The 14843-nt window shown below is 37.6% G+C and overlaps 1 protein-coding gene across 1 annotated transcript in view; it reads left to right on the top strand.

The window, feature by feature from the left end:
• LOC118214756 (cadherin-8-like) overlaps positions 1-14843 on the top strand; it is a 75311-nt gene that overhangs the window by 40230 nt on the left and 20238 nt on the right. Inside the window, exons 4-6 of the mRNA XM_035394944.1 lie at positions 10611-10730; positions 13528-13695; positions 14043-14230. Of these exons, the coding sequence (XP_035250835.1) occupies positions 10611-10730; positions 13528-13695; positions 14043-14230 (476 nt within the window). The remainder of the gene's footprint in view (positions 1-10610; positions 10731-13527; positions 13696-14042; positions 14231-14843) is intronic.

The following is a 14843-nucleotide window of genomic DNA, read 5'->3' as shown; positions in this document are numbered from 1 at the left end:
TGACGGACAAAGCCCTTTTCTGCCGCTTTTCAAAAATCACCTTTTCACAGACAGCCAGGAAAAACAAGTGATAAAAGGGAAGCAAATGAATCACCTGGAGGGTTTTTTTTGTCCAAGCCACTCTTATAATAATGAGCAAGGTGCACAGATAGCACAAGCCTGTATTAATGGGCCTAGGAAAGCACTGTGACTGCTGGAGTGCCAAGGTTGATACTCAATGACAGAATATTCAATGTGGAGGTTGTCACTGGGATTATCTCCCTTTCCTGAAAGAGAAAGGGAAGGGACTCAAGGAAATGCTAATACATGCTTATAGGTGTTTGTGAATGCATCCAGATTATTATTTTAAAACTGGTTATATAAGGATTCCTGCAGTTCATTACAAAACTTCTAATATATTTTGCATGAATATGTATAGTCAAAATGCTGAAATAACAAATATTATTTTCCAGTAGCCCAAGGCACATTCCATGATTGAATTAAATTATCTGATCGATAATATCGAATAAAAATGCATATGCTCACCTGTGTACCTAGAATTGAATGAGATAGCGATTATGCTCCAGAATCGTAAATGTGTTATTTAGCTTATCTAGGCAATTTGCATAACTTAAGTACATTTCTGAAGTTGTTTTACATTTATAAAGCATTTAGTGTAGCCATCCAGGTTAAGTAACCTGCTCAAGAATATAAGATTATCTCTGGGAATTGAACCTGAAACGTTTACACTGTTCCTTTACCACTATGCCACACTACTGCCTTGAGGCATGTGTAACATTACACCACCGATGGATTCTTTTCAGAATCTGGACTCCGAAGAATGGACCTCAAGTGCTCCCCTTTAATTGCGTACATGAGATCAATAAGGCAGTTGGCTCCTTGAGCAACATGTCCTTGTATGATAGACAGCAGGCTGTGTGTAGACCATGCCTATACATTTGCAACTATTTTCAGAAACATTGGTAGAGGGTACATCAAATGGCCAATAAACAAATTTAGCACTGATTGGCTACTTTGGGCATGATGACTGTCACCAAGCTCACTAGATGTCTCTCCTCATGGACAACATAAATGGTTAGAAGTCATAAATGTCCTCTGGGCTGAATGTTCCACCATTTCAAATTTTTTGACAAACATTTAAAAGATATTTCCTAGATTGTTTGATAACATTGAACCTTGAGCAATCTGTTCATTGTAAGGTCCTCTGAAAAGTTACTAAAACACAGCTGATCCAATAAGATTGCAGCAGTACTCTAACTCTACATAAAAACTCCTAACACATGGACCTATTATTACCATCAGATTATAATTACATTTTAGTGGGAAAATGTGTCTGAACTATTGGCCAACTGTGGCCCTGATTTGCCACATGGGTCATTCTACTACCTCTATGGCTTCATGGTAGATATTTGTGCTTGGCCCCCTTAATTGCTGCTTGCAGCTATATTTTTGACTGAGGCCATAATGAACAGATTTAGATTCGTTCTCATTAGCAGTGCATTCTGAGAATTTGCACATTTGCATTAAACAGCTTTTTTTATGTGAACATAAACATCAGACACTTCTATTTATTATCCAGTCTATTTGTGTTAATTATAACCTGATCTTCTCTCAGTTTGAAAAAAAAACAAAAAAAAAAAAACAGCTGTAATTATGGCAACCTGTGTACTGCACGTATATAAACATATACAACGTTCTCTCCACATGAATATCAGAGGAACAACATGCACAACCATGGCTGTGGTAATGTAAATTAGCCCTGTGAGGCTCACATTTTTGTGAAACCATTCACTAGAGACTGAGATCTCCCTGCTCTTGTTCCAGTATTGCTGAAGATTATTTACTTCTTATATGATGTCAGATGCATTTTTGCAGATGCCCTGCAGTTGGAATACTTGCTTTATTAATTATGCAGAGGTAGTGATGTAGCCATCCAATATAGTTTTTCTCTCTCTTTTTTTAATATCTGTGCCCATTTCCCATATTTAGTGAGGTCAATGTGTTAACAGTGCTCAAAGTCAGGCTGCTGATCTTCTAGTTGTTGGTTTTTATGGTAGTATCTCTCTCTCTCTCCCTCCCTCTCTCGTTTCTTTACTTTAACAAATTTGTATAAATTGTAGATATAAATATTAACTGAAAAAATTTAAGCAAGGAAACAATTAAATATGCTGCTGATCTTTGAGAAAAACGAAGGATCTAAGCTATTATGAAACATACGTGAAATAATTGTGCTCAAATATTCAGATTTGTGCCATGGGTCAAACGAGAAAGCTAGTTGCTCGTCATAGTAAAGACTGTTTATCATTCTCTTAGACTAGTGGAAATGAAAGGATATGTTACACTATAATTTAAAATAAAAACATGGATGTAATACCTACATCTATTATTAAATATAACAGGGGTTAAAGTAATCTCTTACATACATATTCCACATTAGCAACAGTAACCTGATTGTAGAGACTGTAGAGTTGTTCCGGTTAAGCATATTGGTATAATATCATAGGTATGCTTATAGAAGTACATTAAATGCAGAGTGCATTTACTGTGAAAATTGTATTTATCAACGTTGACAATGGCAACGGTATCAATGGAATTCCAATGCTAATGACAGAGTTTCCGTCAGTATTCATTCTGAGCCTTTTTTGGGTTTTTGTTTTCACACCAAACCCAATTTTGTTAAACAGAGGATATTCCTCTTTTGACAGTTGCATCTCAGCTCCTGAGCAAGTCATGACACACAGAGCCTATTTCGGCAGATATAGATTCTCCCTGTCTGTGGGCCTCGACACACGCAGTGTCTTACACAGAGAAGTCACCGGCAGCATGCCCTGGGAAGCATTAGGGGATCACATCATTTAAGGGACCTCGATGTAATTAGTTGAATCTGCCCTCAAGTCCACAGTGGAGATAACTCTTAGAAGGAGAATGGCATGTGAAGCCACAGATTAGAATGTAAAGCGGGGTGAGGGTGACAAGTCAATGCTTTCGCTTTTCCATCTTCTTCTTCTTCAGCGGATCCATCACTGGTTTTGTGCAAGCTCTCTCAGTGATGGATTGCCAGTCAGCAGGCGGCAGGAAACCTACCGCATGCCTGACTGGTATATTTAGTCCCTGGTCACGTACGTAGCATTTGCTCTTACCTCTCAAACTCTCTGGGGAAAATCAGCTAACTCCTTTGGTTCCTGGCACCTTGTGTGGCGGACGCATCATTTGTTTTCATTTTCTGTTGCCCCAGCGCCCAACGCTAACATAACGCAAGCAGGAAGCTGTGCATTGTAGATCAGTGCATTGTAAGAAATTGAAGGATGCACATGTGAATTATATGTTGAAATAAGCTCTGCAGTTGTATTGTGATCCTGATTTGACTGTATGTCCATGTTTTAACAATCCCTTCTATTTTCACAGAACACTGTGCTCATTCATGTTTTTCATTATTATCTTTCAGGAACCATATCACATTCAGAACCAACCTAAGATAAGCAGGCATAATTAATTGTTGCTGAGGCTGTTCCATCTTGATGTTGTCATGTAAATCCACTACATGAGTATGATAGACGTAATTATTGATGTTAGTCCATTTGTCTGCATCATCTTTTGTGTCATTTGTATTTCATAAAATATTGTAGCTTGTGGTCGGACTATAAAACTTTAGATGACTATTTCAAAGACCATGGTTAAATTGTAGTCATTTTTTAATGATGGTGATACTCATTATGGTTGGATTATACATACTTTATGCTTTGCAATCCTCCATAACTATAAAAGAAACATAAGCATGAAGTACCTTTTTGCCAAAACCACCCATGCTGTGCATTGCCTGAGAAATAATTAAAACAGATTGAAGGCACAACATTTTAGAATGGAATGTCGGCTTCTTTGGCAGTCACTCTCATTGAATAAAAGAGTCTTTTGCTTGTAAGCAAATTGCCATGGTCCACACTCCTCTGCCTTCTTCTTGTGTTAGCTGTTGTCTGTCAGCCCCCCCTTACCCCTCCATCTTCTACCACCATCCATCCTCCTTGCTCATTCAAGCTAGAGCTTCCTCAGCCTTATCAAATACCATTAATTGCACCACAAATTTGACACTGCAAGCCTGCTGGTGATGGTTCCATGCACTTCCCAAGTCCCCCCTTCACAAGAGGCTCATGGGAGCAATTTACATTACTCTGACAACTGTAACACAGGACGGTCTTTCCATCCAATGCATTATTTAATTAAATAAATAAATAAATAATAATAATATTAACCACCAATCTCATCATCATGTCTCATTGTTCAAATTCTCTGACCACTATGGCCATCTTCTTTAATCAGTATCTATTGTTGGTGTGAGATTGTAATGCATATTAGCTGTCTTATCAGGGCTGATCTGTTGATGATGAATCCCTGTTTCCACCTTATTATCATTTGCAGATATCGCTTAAACCCAGTTGGCCATGATCATGCCCTTAGAAAAACAGCATGAAGCACCAATTAAGGCAGGAACAAGCCCTAAGTAGCAAGGTTCAGACTAGAGGAAATGGACTAAAATCTTAAGGTGATGCCAAGTAGTCTTAATAATACATTTCATTTTTTTTACTCTAAAGTCATCATTCCTTCACATTCAGGCCCATTTGCATGGGATTATTTCCATTTTGAGGCAAACAATTTTTCTGTTAAATCATGCTAGATTAAGTGGTCTGGAAAAACACAACTTCAATGCAAGATTACATAGTTTAGTAGTTTACCATTGACCAAAAATTGCCATGGCCTATAATCTTGAATGGAACATTTGGTTTTGCTCAAATTCATCAGAAAGTACTGTGCTCCACAGGATAAAATAAAATAAAATAAGATCTTAACATTGGTAACCTTCAAATCTTGTTGGTTTTAGAGAATATCATGTGACTTTTATCCATTAGGGATGAGTTTGCTTTGTTTTCTGTTTTAAAAAAAAAGTGCTCCATACCCATAAATTCCATTTAACTGGGTCACAGTTTGGCTTTCAAATAAACGTATCTATTTCATTTTGAATGGGGCTTATTGCCTATTTATATCAGTGCATGGTCCTGCCAACAAAAAAAGAATAAAAATAAAATAAAAAATCTTTGCCGGAATCCAGATCACACTATGATCAATACATGAGCAATGCTAGTGTCATAAATATGGATATGCACAATACAGCAGCCGTCAAAATGAGCACGTTTCTAAAAAAAATATCACAAGACAGGGAAGCGCTGGAAAGCAGCTGACTACAACTGACCTAGTTCTGAAGAGAACGACTTTAAAAAAAAGTTTTGTCCAGGAGTTCTGATTTCATACATAGCATGCAAATATTATTTCTCTGCGTGTTTAACTGGTTAAATTGAAGTAGTATTTATTTTTTCTTCATCATTATCACACGGATGTATTTAGCACACAAAATGCAGAACCTCCTGGTCCTGGAGAACACTACATGTAAGACGTAAACAGTAGTGGTGTGGTTATAGCACATGTTGTATACACTATTTCACACGGTACCGGTATGCAGCATTGTGGCAATGTTATTTCAACATTGCCACAAACAAGTCCGGAGGTCAGACTGCTCTCCCATGTTGTGGGCATGCTGAGCAAAGACAGTTCGTATTATAAACCACTGGGCAATATGTGCAGTGAGAGTCACTCGGAATGCAGCCTTCCCATGCCTCAGTGCTTGCATGAATATACATGTGACCCACTCTCTCACAGGCAAATGTCACAGAGGCACTCTGTCTGAAGTCTTGTTGGCTTTCTGCTCTGATCTGATCTCTAGGAGATCCGTCAACTGCTGATAAACATGGCAGAATGAAACAGAATTCAGGCTAGAACAGGATGCTCATGACTGGCAATGTGTCACCGTTGACATCACAGTTATCCTTTCCCCTGCTGTTAAGGAAGCCCTCTATTGATTTGCGTTTTTTTCTTGCAGTGCGCCTGTGTTCAGTAAATAAAGATTTTTTTTTTAAATTTAAAAATGTATTTATCTTTTAAAAAGATATAATTAAGCATTATGTCCAATATGTGTTCTCTGTTGTTGGCATGTCTGGAGACAAAGGATTAGAGTAAGAGTAAATGTCCAGCTGTAAGGCAGCTTCTGGTGATAGTCATGTAAATATTCAGATACATATTTTTTTCAGTCTTATACAACTAATATACAGTATACATAGTTGACACTGAACAATGTCAGAGGTGCAATGGTATGCAGTTTTGTCAAGTGCATTCATCCTGATGAAATCTGTGCAATTATAAGTATGTATTCATTCAATGCTTGCAGCTTCTTGTGGGTTATGAAAAGGGACTCCGGTTTTAATTCAGTGCTTTGTTTGCAAGGGACTGGTGTCACACACAGCTGAACACCTGCATATGAAAATGTAGACAGCTTGTATTCAATAACTTCTTTGCAGTGTTTTGGAATGACTAAGCAGGTAGAACGGAAGGCAGCGCCAAAAGGAAAATATTATTAGGCAGGGGGATAACAGATTTATTCATCAGTCTCAAACACACTTTCAGACTTACACCAGGGTGCTGTATGTCTGAGAATAAAATGTCACCGATAACACGTGCATGAAATTCAGTTCTCACCGAGATGCACACAAGACACGCTACTGGGTGTGCCTCACGGACCGAAAGCTGCTTTTGCAAACCTGATTTTTTATTTATTTATTTACTTTTTCTCAAAGCAATTTAAGTCTCTCATCTCCTGAAGTTTATACCTGTTACACACCACTGTCACTGCACCTGCGCTACAGGCATCAAATAAATCCTGAAACAATATTCAGCCAATCAGATTTCCTGGACCGTCAAGGCCCAAAAGCTCCTTTGACAGCCAAGAGAGGCCCGGAAAGTCTCTGCACAATATTGAGGAAGGACAAGCTAATCTGTACTGATTTGAAACAGTGCCACACAGAAGAATGTCTCTAATCCCTCATTCGTTATCGGAGGAAGAGTGGAGAAAGAACCGACTGAGGAAAAGGAGGCGAAAGCTATTTCATGGCTCGCCGGCTCCACTGTTCTTTACATTTTCTTTTTGTTCCTGAATTTGTATGTGGTATAGGTATTTTCTCTCTCACTATTTGTTCTAGGCATGCCTGTTAAACAATCATAAGTTTGGAAGCAATGTTATTTCAAGCAATTTATGGCATTTATGTCAGGGCCCTTCTTTCCATATTTATAAACTATATATATATTCCATATTTGTATGGGAATGAGGGATTGCATTACATTGTTCTGTTCTGTCTAATTCCAAAATGACAAATGACAAATTCCTGCAATATTTAAAGAGTGGACATTTAGTCAAGCAAGTGTTGTACCAGTTCACTGGGTTTCGTAATTGCACATGTTATAATTATATAACCCTCTCTCCTTGTGGTATAGCTGAGTGTGATTTTGCTGGCCAGATTTTCATTTTCTTCCATTAATTTTCTCTCCTCTTGCTGATTCACATTGTTTCACACCCTGGTGAGTTTCGTCTTGTACATTTAAATACCATTCTGTTGTGAGGCTGGCCATTAGAGGTGGATTCAGCCTCTGTGTCAAATAGTCTCTGAAATTTCAATGAGTCTCCAGTACTGCAGTTTATGTATACTTTCACCAATGTGAACATTCATATTATTTAAAACTCTGAGAATAGATGCCACTATTTAGCATTGGAGAAAAAAGAAATACAAATATGAATTTGGTGTTATTTACTCAGTCATATGGATTTATAACTTTATATCTGTTTATTATTTTTGTTTCTATTTTGAGATGATATATCTCATCTATATCCATCTATAATATACATTATAGGTAGATTTTTATATATACGTGTTGAAAAATGTAATCTGTAAGTTGCCTTAGATAAGGACAGCTGCTAAATGCCAACATGTAATGTAATGTTAAAAATAAGTTCTAGTGTGTTGGCGATGCATTGTTGTACTCAAATGATACTAAAACACCTTGAACCTGCAGGTGCTTTGAGCAAAAATAAAACTGAAGAGTTTGCAATGTCTGCATACAGCATAAAAATAGTAAAGTCCTCACTTCAGGCTTTCATCAGCATTATGCTGAATGACAGTCTCACAGTTTTAACACATCTCAGGTGTCAGTACTTGTAACAGATGAACATCCTTATTAACTGCCTTCCATAAATATAAGGTCATTTAACCTAGTTTGCAACAATCACATACGGCTGTATGTTCATGTTTTCTCTCTATTCTGGATTCTGTCAATCACTGCACTTGGTCTCTCTCTCTTGAGAGAGAGAGAGTATACTTTCCACCAAAGGGAATCACTGCACTTTGATCCCTGATCTTTGCATTGTGTTTCTATTGTAAGTCACAATGAATTAAAGTGTCTGATAAATGCCTGTAATGTAATGCCAATCACATAAATAAATAAGTTTGCCATAACAATGCATAGGATGTGTACCATATCGTAATGTCAAAACAGGATGTCTTACAAGCAGAACTAGTAGGGAACTGGGAAAAGGGAAAATTTATTTTTGAGAAAGGATGATGGTAGCCTACTGTTTTACCAGTAAATCAGTATACTGTAGACAGCTATAAAGAATGTTTAACATCATGTCTATTGAAAAGTACTGTAGGATAAAATACATTCTGAAAACATAATAAATCATACAGATTACAGAATAGATGTGATAATAACCATATATATTGACATATGGAACCAGATTGCCAACTGATTGTCTATTTACAAAGTTCAGAAAATGTGTTTCAGTAGCTTGTCGCACATTCAGTAACGATTTCCGGGATCTCCACCAGTGTCAGTTGTTTTTTTTCCAAACTAAAAAAAATGTCAGATTTCCTGTTTTTGTACCTCCTCAGATAGATGTGAAAAATACTGAGAAATAATTCAGTTTACCAGCATTAATTTTTAATTACTAAGGTAAACTGAATGTTTACTTTAATATGTGGAGTATGTGCTCTTTGAACTTTTAGTTCTGAGACAAGTCTGGACAATATACCCCTTCTTCCATCACAACACACATGCACGTGCCTATACACGTGTATTATCGGATAACAAGAAATGGCAATGTCAGGAATAAGCCGTACCCATATTCTTGCACCATGTGTACCACATGGACAGGTAACCCCTACGGGGCAACCAGAGTCCATCATTCATAAATAATTGGGTTGCAATAAAAGGCTCTTATAAGGTATTAGGGTCAGAGTAGTTTGGTATTTGTTTGGTTTTCAATGGGAAGCTCACTTGAGTTTAACATTGTTAGTGAGATCATGGGGCAGTAGTTGCTATTGATTATTGCTTAGCACGTGGAATGACTGCAAAAATCAAGACATTAAAACACTGTGTGTGCAGCTGAGAATCCCAAGGCAATTGTCAATACTGTGCCTGCAACTGTCTGAGCTGTTGGCCTCCCTCACGAATAAGACCTGGTGAAGGTTTTATGAGCCACGTTCTTTAGCTGTGCTGAAGAACTCCCTCCCACATGGTGCTAATGAAGACATCTGGGCTTCATTTACAGATTGTGGCTTCTGAGCCACTGCTTCTGTTTGTGTTACAGCATCATCAAGTCTGAGGGGGAGATGCAATGCACTTTCTTACTGTGGTTTCCATTCTGCAAAGTCACCAAACATTTTGTACTGCCTGGCAAAAGAATAATTCCATCCCAGTAGCTTCCATTAGGATACCGCTGGCTCTGAAAGATTCCTCCTTTCGGCCGGACTATGAAGCAACTGGAGGAGACCCCCTTTTGAAAAGCATTTGAGATTTGAGAAAGCTTGACTGCTAAATTAAAAATGTGAGAAGCAGCCAGACAGATATGTGCCCACTGCCATCTGGCACAAAAAAGGACAATTCTGGTGTGCCTGTCACCTACAGTCCTGTCATTCACTAGTCTCAGTAATGTATGGGCTCTGTTACTGTATAAGCAGCCAAGAGCCTAAACCCTGGCTAGTAAAACATACTTGTGTACAATTGTGTAATTTATCACATTTCCGTGTGTATTAACCAAGCTCACAACTTGTTTTTGGTTTGTAACTGTATGTTTCTTAATGTGTACATGTTCTATTGCAAATCCTGCTGTAGCAGAGGCTAGCAATGTCTGCAAGCAGATACAAATGTCACTCTGTTGGCCTGAACTTAATGACAGTATGAAATTGAAAAAACTGCAACTGTGTAAATACACTGGGAACAAATGTTATGTTAGGGTTGAATTAACACTGGACATTTTACTGTGTACTCCAGTCATTGCCATGCTATGAAGTCTTTCTTGTCCTAAGGAAAGTGTTTCCAGTTCTTGTCAAACCCTTGTGTGCAACTAATTCCCAAATAAAAGAAGAATATTTGTAAAGGAGACTTTTAAAAAATAATATTTTAATGTAACATTAGAGGACACATTACACTACAATTAAATTATACAAATGCTAAAATTGTCCTATAATCTAGTCCAACCACCATTCAGTTGTAAAGCATTTAAAGAGCTACATGAAAATAGATTATTTTCTTAACAGCAGTACTCTAATGTGAAACTTGCTGGTTACAAGCCCAGTTCGGTTACCACTGTATTCCCCAACACCCTGTGCTTTGCTGGAAGCAGTGACGGTAGCCTGTTTGATGCTTTCTCATTGCCTCCTGACTTCTTTCATTCACAGGAACATTTGTTACAAAGGTGACGGCAACGGATGCAGACGACCCAGTGTATGGAAATAGTGCCAAGCTAGTGTACAGCATTTTGGAGGGGCAACCGTACTTCTCCATCGATGCCAACACTGGTGAGCGATCGTGTTGGGACTGCTCCAAAGTCTGATACTTTAATGGTGGCTAAACCATGACATGGAGCAGCGACATATTTATTCTGTATTGTTTTGCATATTATACCGTGAAACCGTATGTTGAAATGCTCTGGAAAATAAATGGATATTATTTTAATTAGAATTAGATATTGATTATCATTTCAAGGAGGAAACATCTCAAAATGAGTTTCTTATTTGATGATACAGAACAACTGTGCTTATCAGTCACCAGGGAAACATTGTCTGGGTCATCCTGACTTGCATGACTTTCATATTTAAACCACAGAAAAATTGTTTCCATGCTTTTAATGGCATTATGTTCAAATGAGCTGACTTTCAATTTCAATTACACTCGAATGAACAACATTGTTTGGATAGGAAATGGTAGACATTAATGAGAAGAAAACTATATTCTGAATACAACTATTCATGTTGTATGTACACTCCTTTATGTCGGCACATACAACCATTTCCATTACTATTAAGCATCAATTAAAAAAATAAATTAATTTGTAAAACTATGTATTCCTCACCTCATTACTGAATAGATGCAGGTGGTTCCTTCAAGCAAGTCAGATGTTCCAATGAGTGCTAATTAAAGGGGTAAGGTATGGAGAAAGCAATAAATAGAATCAATTTCACACTTCCAAACAGAATGTCGGAAATTAACCATATTTGACTGATACAAGAGCACCAGATTCTTAATACATCAGTAGTTAACATTCAGATACAAATTATGGAAATCTGTGGAAATGTGTTTAGTGTACAATTGTATTTTAGCTTCTTAATTATTTATTTATTTGTTCATTCATTTCAAATTAGTCATAGAGGGGAAGGAAACGTCCAATATATATAAAGAAAGAAAAGGGTAAAGGGGGGCAAGTGGTGGGGGCAGGGGGTAGTTGTCTTTACACCTACATCTCTGTCCTAAAATCATCGGGATTAGATTTCCCAAGGTATGGCAATGCATGAGTTTTTGCCCTGATAATTCCGTCCGAATCCTCCTTCTGCTTCCCCAGCAGTGCGGGCTGAATTTGCAAAGCAGGTTTGGGAACAGTTCTGGCACTGGGAGTGCTTCGGCTTTTTGTCTGATGGAAAAGCTTCTGTTCCCCTGCTCTGCAATCCCCGTGCCTGCCGTCAGCACTAAATGCATTACCCGAGCTCCACAGCATGTGATGGCTCGGGGCATGGCTCACCTTGTTTGTAGCCTTTGATGATTTGATTCTGCAGGTCCACAATGCCCTTTTTTTTTTAACATCAGATACCTTAGCAAATGCAGTTACAGTGACTAAACACAATTACATTTTTTTCCAACAAAGATACTGCAACAATAATTAGCACGTGGCTGATTATTTCATCTTTATCGACAGAATGAACCATGTGAAATTATTATAACTCTCCTGAAACAGCTGAAAATTGATATGGACTCATTGTTGCTTTATAATGAATGTGACCAGTTACCTGTAATCTACTTCATGCCAAATGTGACCTTAATAATAATAATAATAATAATATTAGTTTGTTATGCATTTTTATTCATTGCTACTTTTGTGTTATCCTCCTCAAAACTTTATATGTGCACTGTGGAAGGAAACGTAAATATAGTTTTGGTTTAAAGTGATTATAATGCATCCTGTCTGGGGTTATGGTGACTTTATGAGTTAAACTGAGCATATTTCTGCCTCAGCATTACTGCTCCTAACCTCTGAAGTTATATAAACTTTAAAATAACTAATAAAAGTTGCAAGCTTGTGATATATTTAAAAACAAACAAACAAAAAAAAATGACAGTGAATCAAATGATCCTTTTAAGAGATGTCATACAACATGTACTGATTTCCAGCCTGGTAGCTATCCTGCAATTCCTTCCATATGAATGCTTGGAGGAAATCTCATAAATAAGATAAATTTGTCCATATTTGTTCCCAAAATTAGCAATCCGCTGTATGATGGCCTGCACTTTATGCTGTAGACGTGGTCTAAGTAGGAGGGCGGCGAAACGCACAAATGGCAGACTTGTAAAACCCAGAAATTCCAATGAGCTGCATCAAAATTGCAGTGTGACATGTGATATTGACTGACACACTCCCAGCAGCAGCTCCCCATCCACTTTGGCACATGGTGAGACACCAACTTACCAAATGGCTCAGGCGTGTGAAAATCCATGATGAAAATGCCATTTTGCCAGTGTGACAGCTCACAACACATGTGCCTGCCGGAAAAAAGAGCTCTGGGTGTTTATGCACTTGCTGTCCAAGAAAATAACACGGATCATTATTTGGGATATAAAACAGAACCTAGTTCAGCCTATATTTAAGAGATTGATTAGATAGCTATACTGAGCAGCCATGCATCAAAAAAAAAATTAAAAATAAAATGATATAAAAAAAAACAAAAAAAAAATAAAAACTTTCCATTTCTGTTAGTTCATTTAGCCGGCATTCTGATCATGCGTGCAGTTAGTGGTCTGGTTGACATAGGAACAATTAACATTAGCTTCACTGCTGTTCTGGCTTCAGCTTTAGCCATTTTAAAATTTTGAATTTTGGAATTTAGGTGAATGACAGATTTGATTGACTTCAGGAATGGGATTCTGGTATTAACTCAATTTTGAATGGACAGTGATTTTCAACATTCCATGGCTCTCCTGTGAAATGGTCGAGTGTGGGAAATGTATCTCATGCATCTTCTTTCTTTTGTATAAGAGAGGTGACTGCCAGAAAGCTCAAATACAAGCTGTACAGTAATCATGACGTGTTGGGTTCTCTGTTTTCAGCTGATATTAAAGTTGCATTGCATGCAATGGATCGAGAGATGAGGGAGGAGTACCTTGTTGTCATCCAAGCAAAGGACATGGGTGGTCACATGGGAGGGTTGTCGGGGACAACAACTATCACAATCACACTTACGGATGTGAACGATAATCCACCGAAGTTTTCAAAAAGTAAGCACAAGGGGTTTTTATGCAGCTTAGTGCTTTTAAAATGAAAATAAAAAAGTGCTACTGAAATAAGAAAATTAAAATTGTTTTAAAATGGCCTGAAAGTTAATGTTTTGACATTTGGTTCTGTAATAATTGTGAGACTATTTCTCTGTTTTTTTTTTTTTTTGTTTGTTTTTTAACAATATAGTGCAAGTTAAATGAATCGTCAGTATTAGTATTCTATATCAGTATTCTACTGGTTCTCACTTCAGTCACAGAATACTATTTACTTTTATTCATTGTGAAAGAGATTAAAATGATTGTGTGCTATTTGGAGACCACTTTGCAATTTATCTTCTCTCTATCAGATCTGTATGAGTTTGTTATACCAGAGGACCTCAGCATTGGAAAAGCAGGAGGGAAGGTGAAGGCAAATGACAGGGATATAGGAGAGAATGCCAGATCAACATACAGTATCATTGATGGAGATGAAAAGGATGTTTTTGAGATTACCACTGATCCGCAGACGCAGGAGGGAATCATCCAGCTGAGGAAGGTGAGTTGCAGTACAAAAGTGGTCAGGGTGCCAATGAAATATTCTTCTCTAAATAACTTTGAATCAATTTTCCAGTTTCCAGTCTGGGTATGTCGGTTTCCATTGCTATTCGGCCATCAATTGCTCATTCAAAGCCATTGATTACGTAGTTAACTCACACCACTTGGATTATTGAGTCTAAATTGTTGTTCATTTTAATCTGGGGAAAGAAAACATGAAGGAAATAGCAGATCCTGTACCTCTGTACGGCAAGGGGCACCTCTTTTAAATGAATACAATGTTTAAGTCACTGTATACTATTTTATTGCACTATTCAGTTTTAAAAATGGTCCATGTATTTCAGCTATAGATGCGGAGAATGATGTGATATATTCAATCTAAAAATTCCTCACCATTTCCGAACCAGTGTGGTACTGTCATTCCCAATGACCCACTAAGACAACTTCCAAAAAATGTGTAATCGGTTTTAAGGCAATTAACTCTTCTATAGAAATCTTAATATCTGCCTGTTAAGATCTTTAAATTTAGCCCCCGAGCAATGCCAAACCAATAATACTTACTTTTAAACCAATCCCCATCCTACCCCACAATGCAGCTGGCCTGCAGTTTATTT

Source organism: Anguilla anguilla, chromosome 16 (assembly GCF_013347855.1).
Source record: "Anguilla anguilla isolate fAngAng1 chromosome 16, fAngAng1.pri, whole genome shotgun sequence".
In the NCBI taxonomy this organism is placed as follows: Eukaryota; Metazoa; Chordata; class Actinopteri; order Anguilliformes; family Anguillidae; genus Anguilla; species Anguilla anguilla.
Note: the sequence above shows the minus strand (reverse complement) of the source record. Positions and strands in the feature narration are given on the sequence as shown.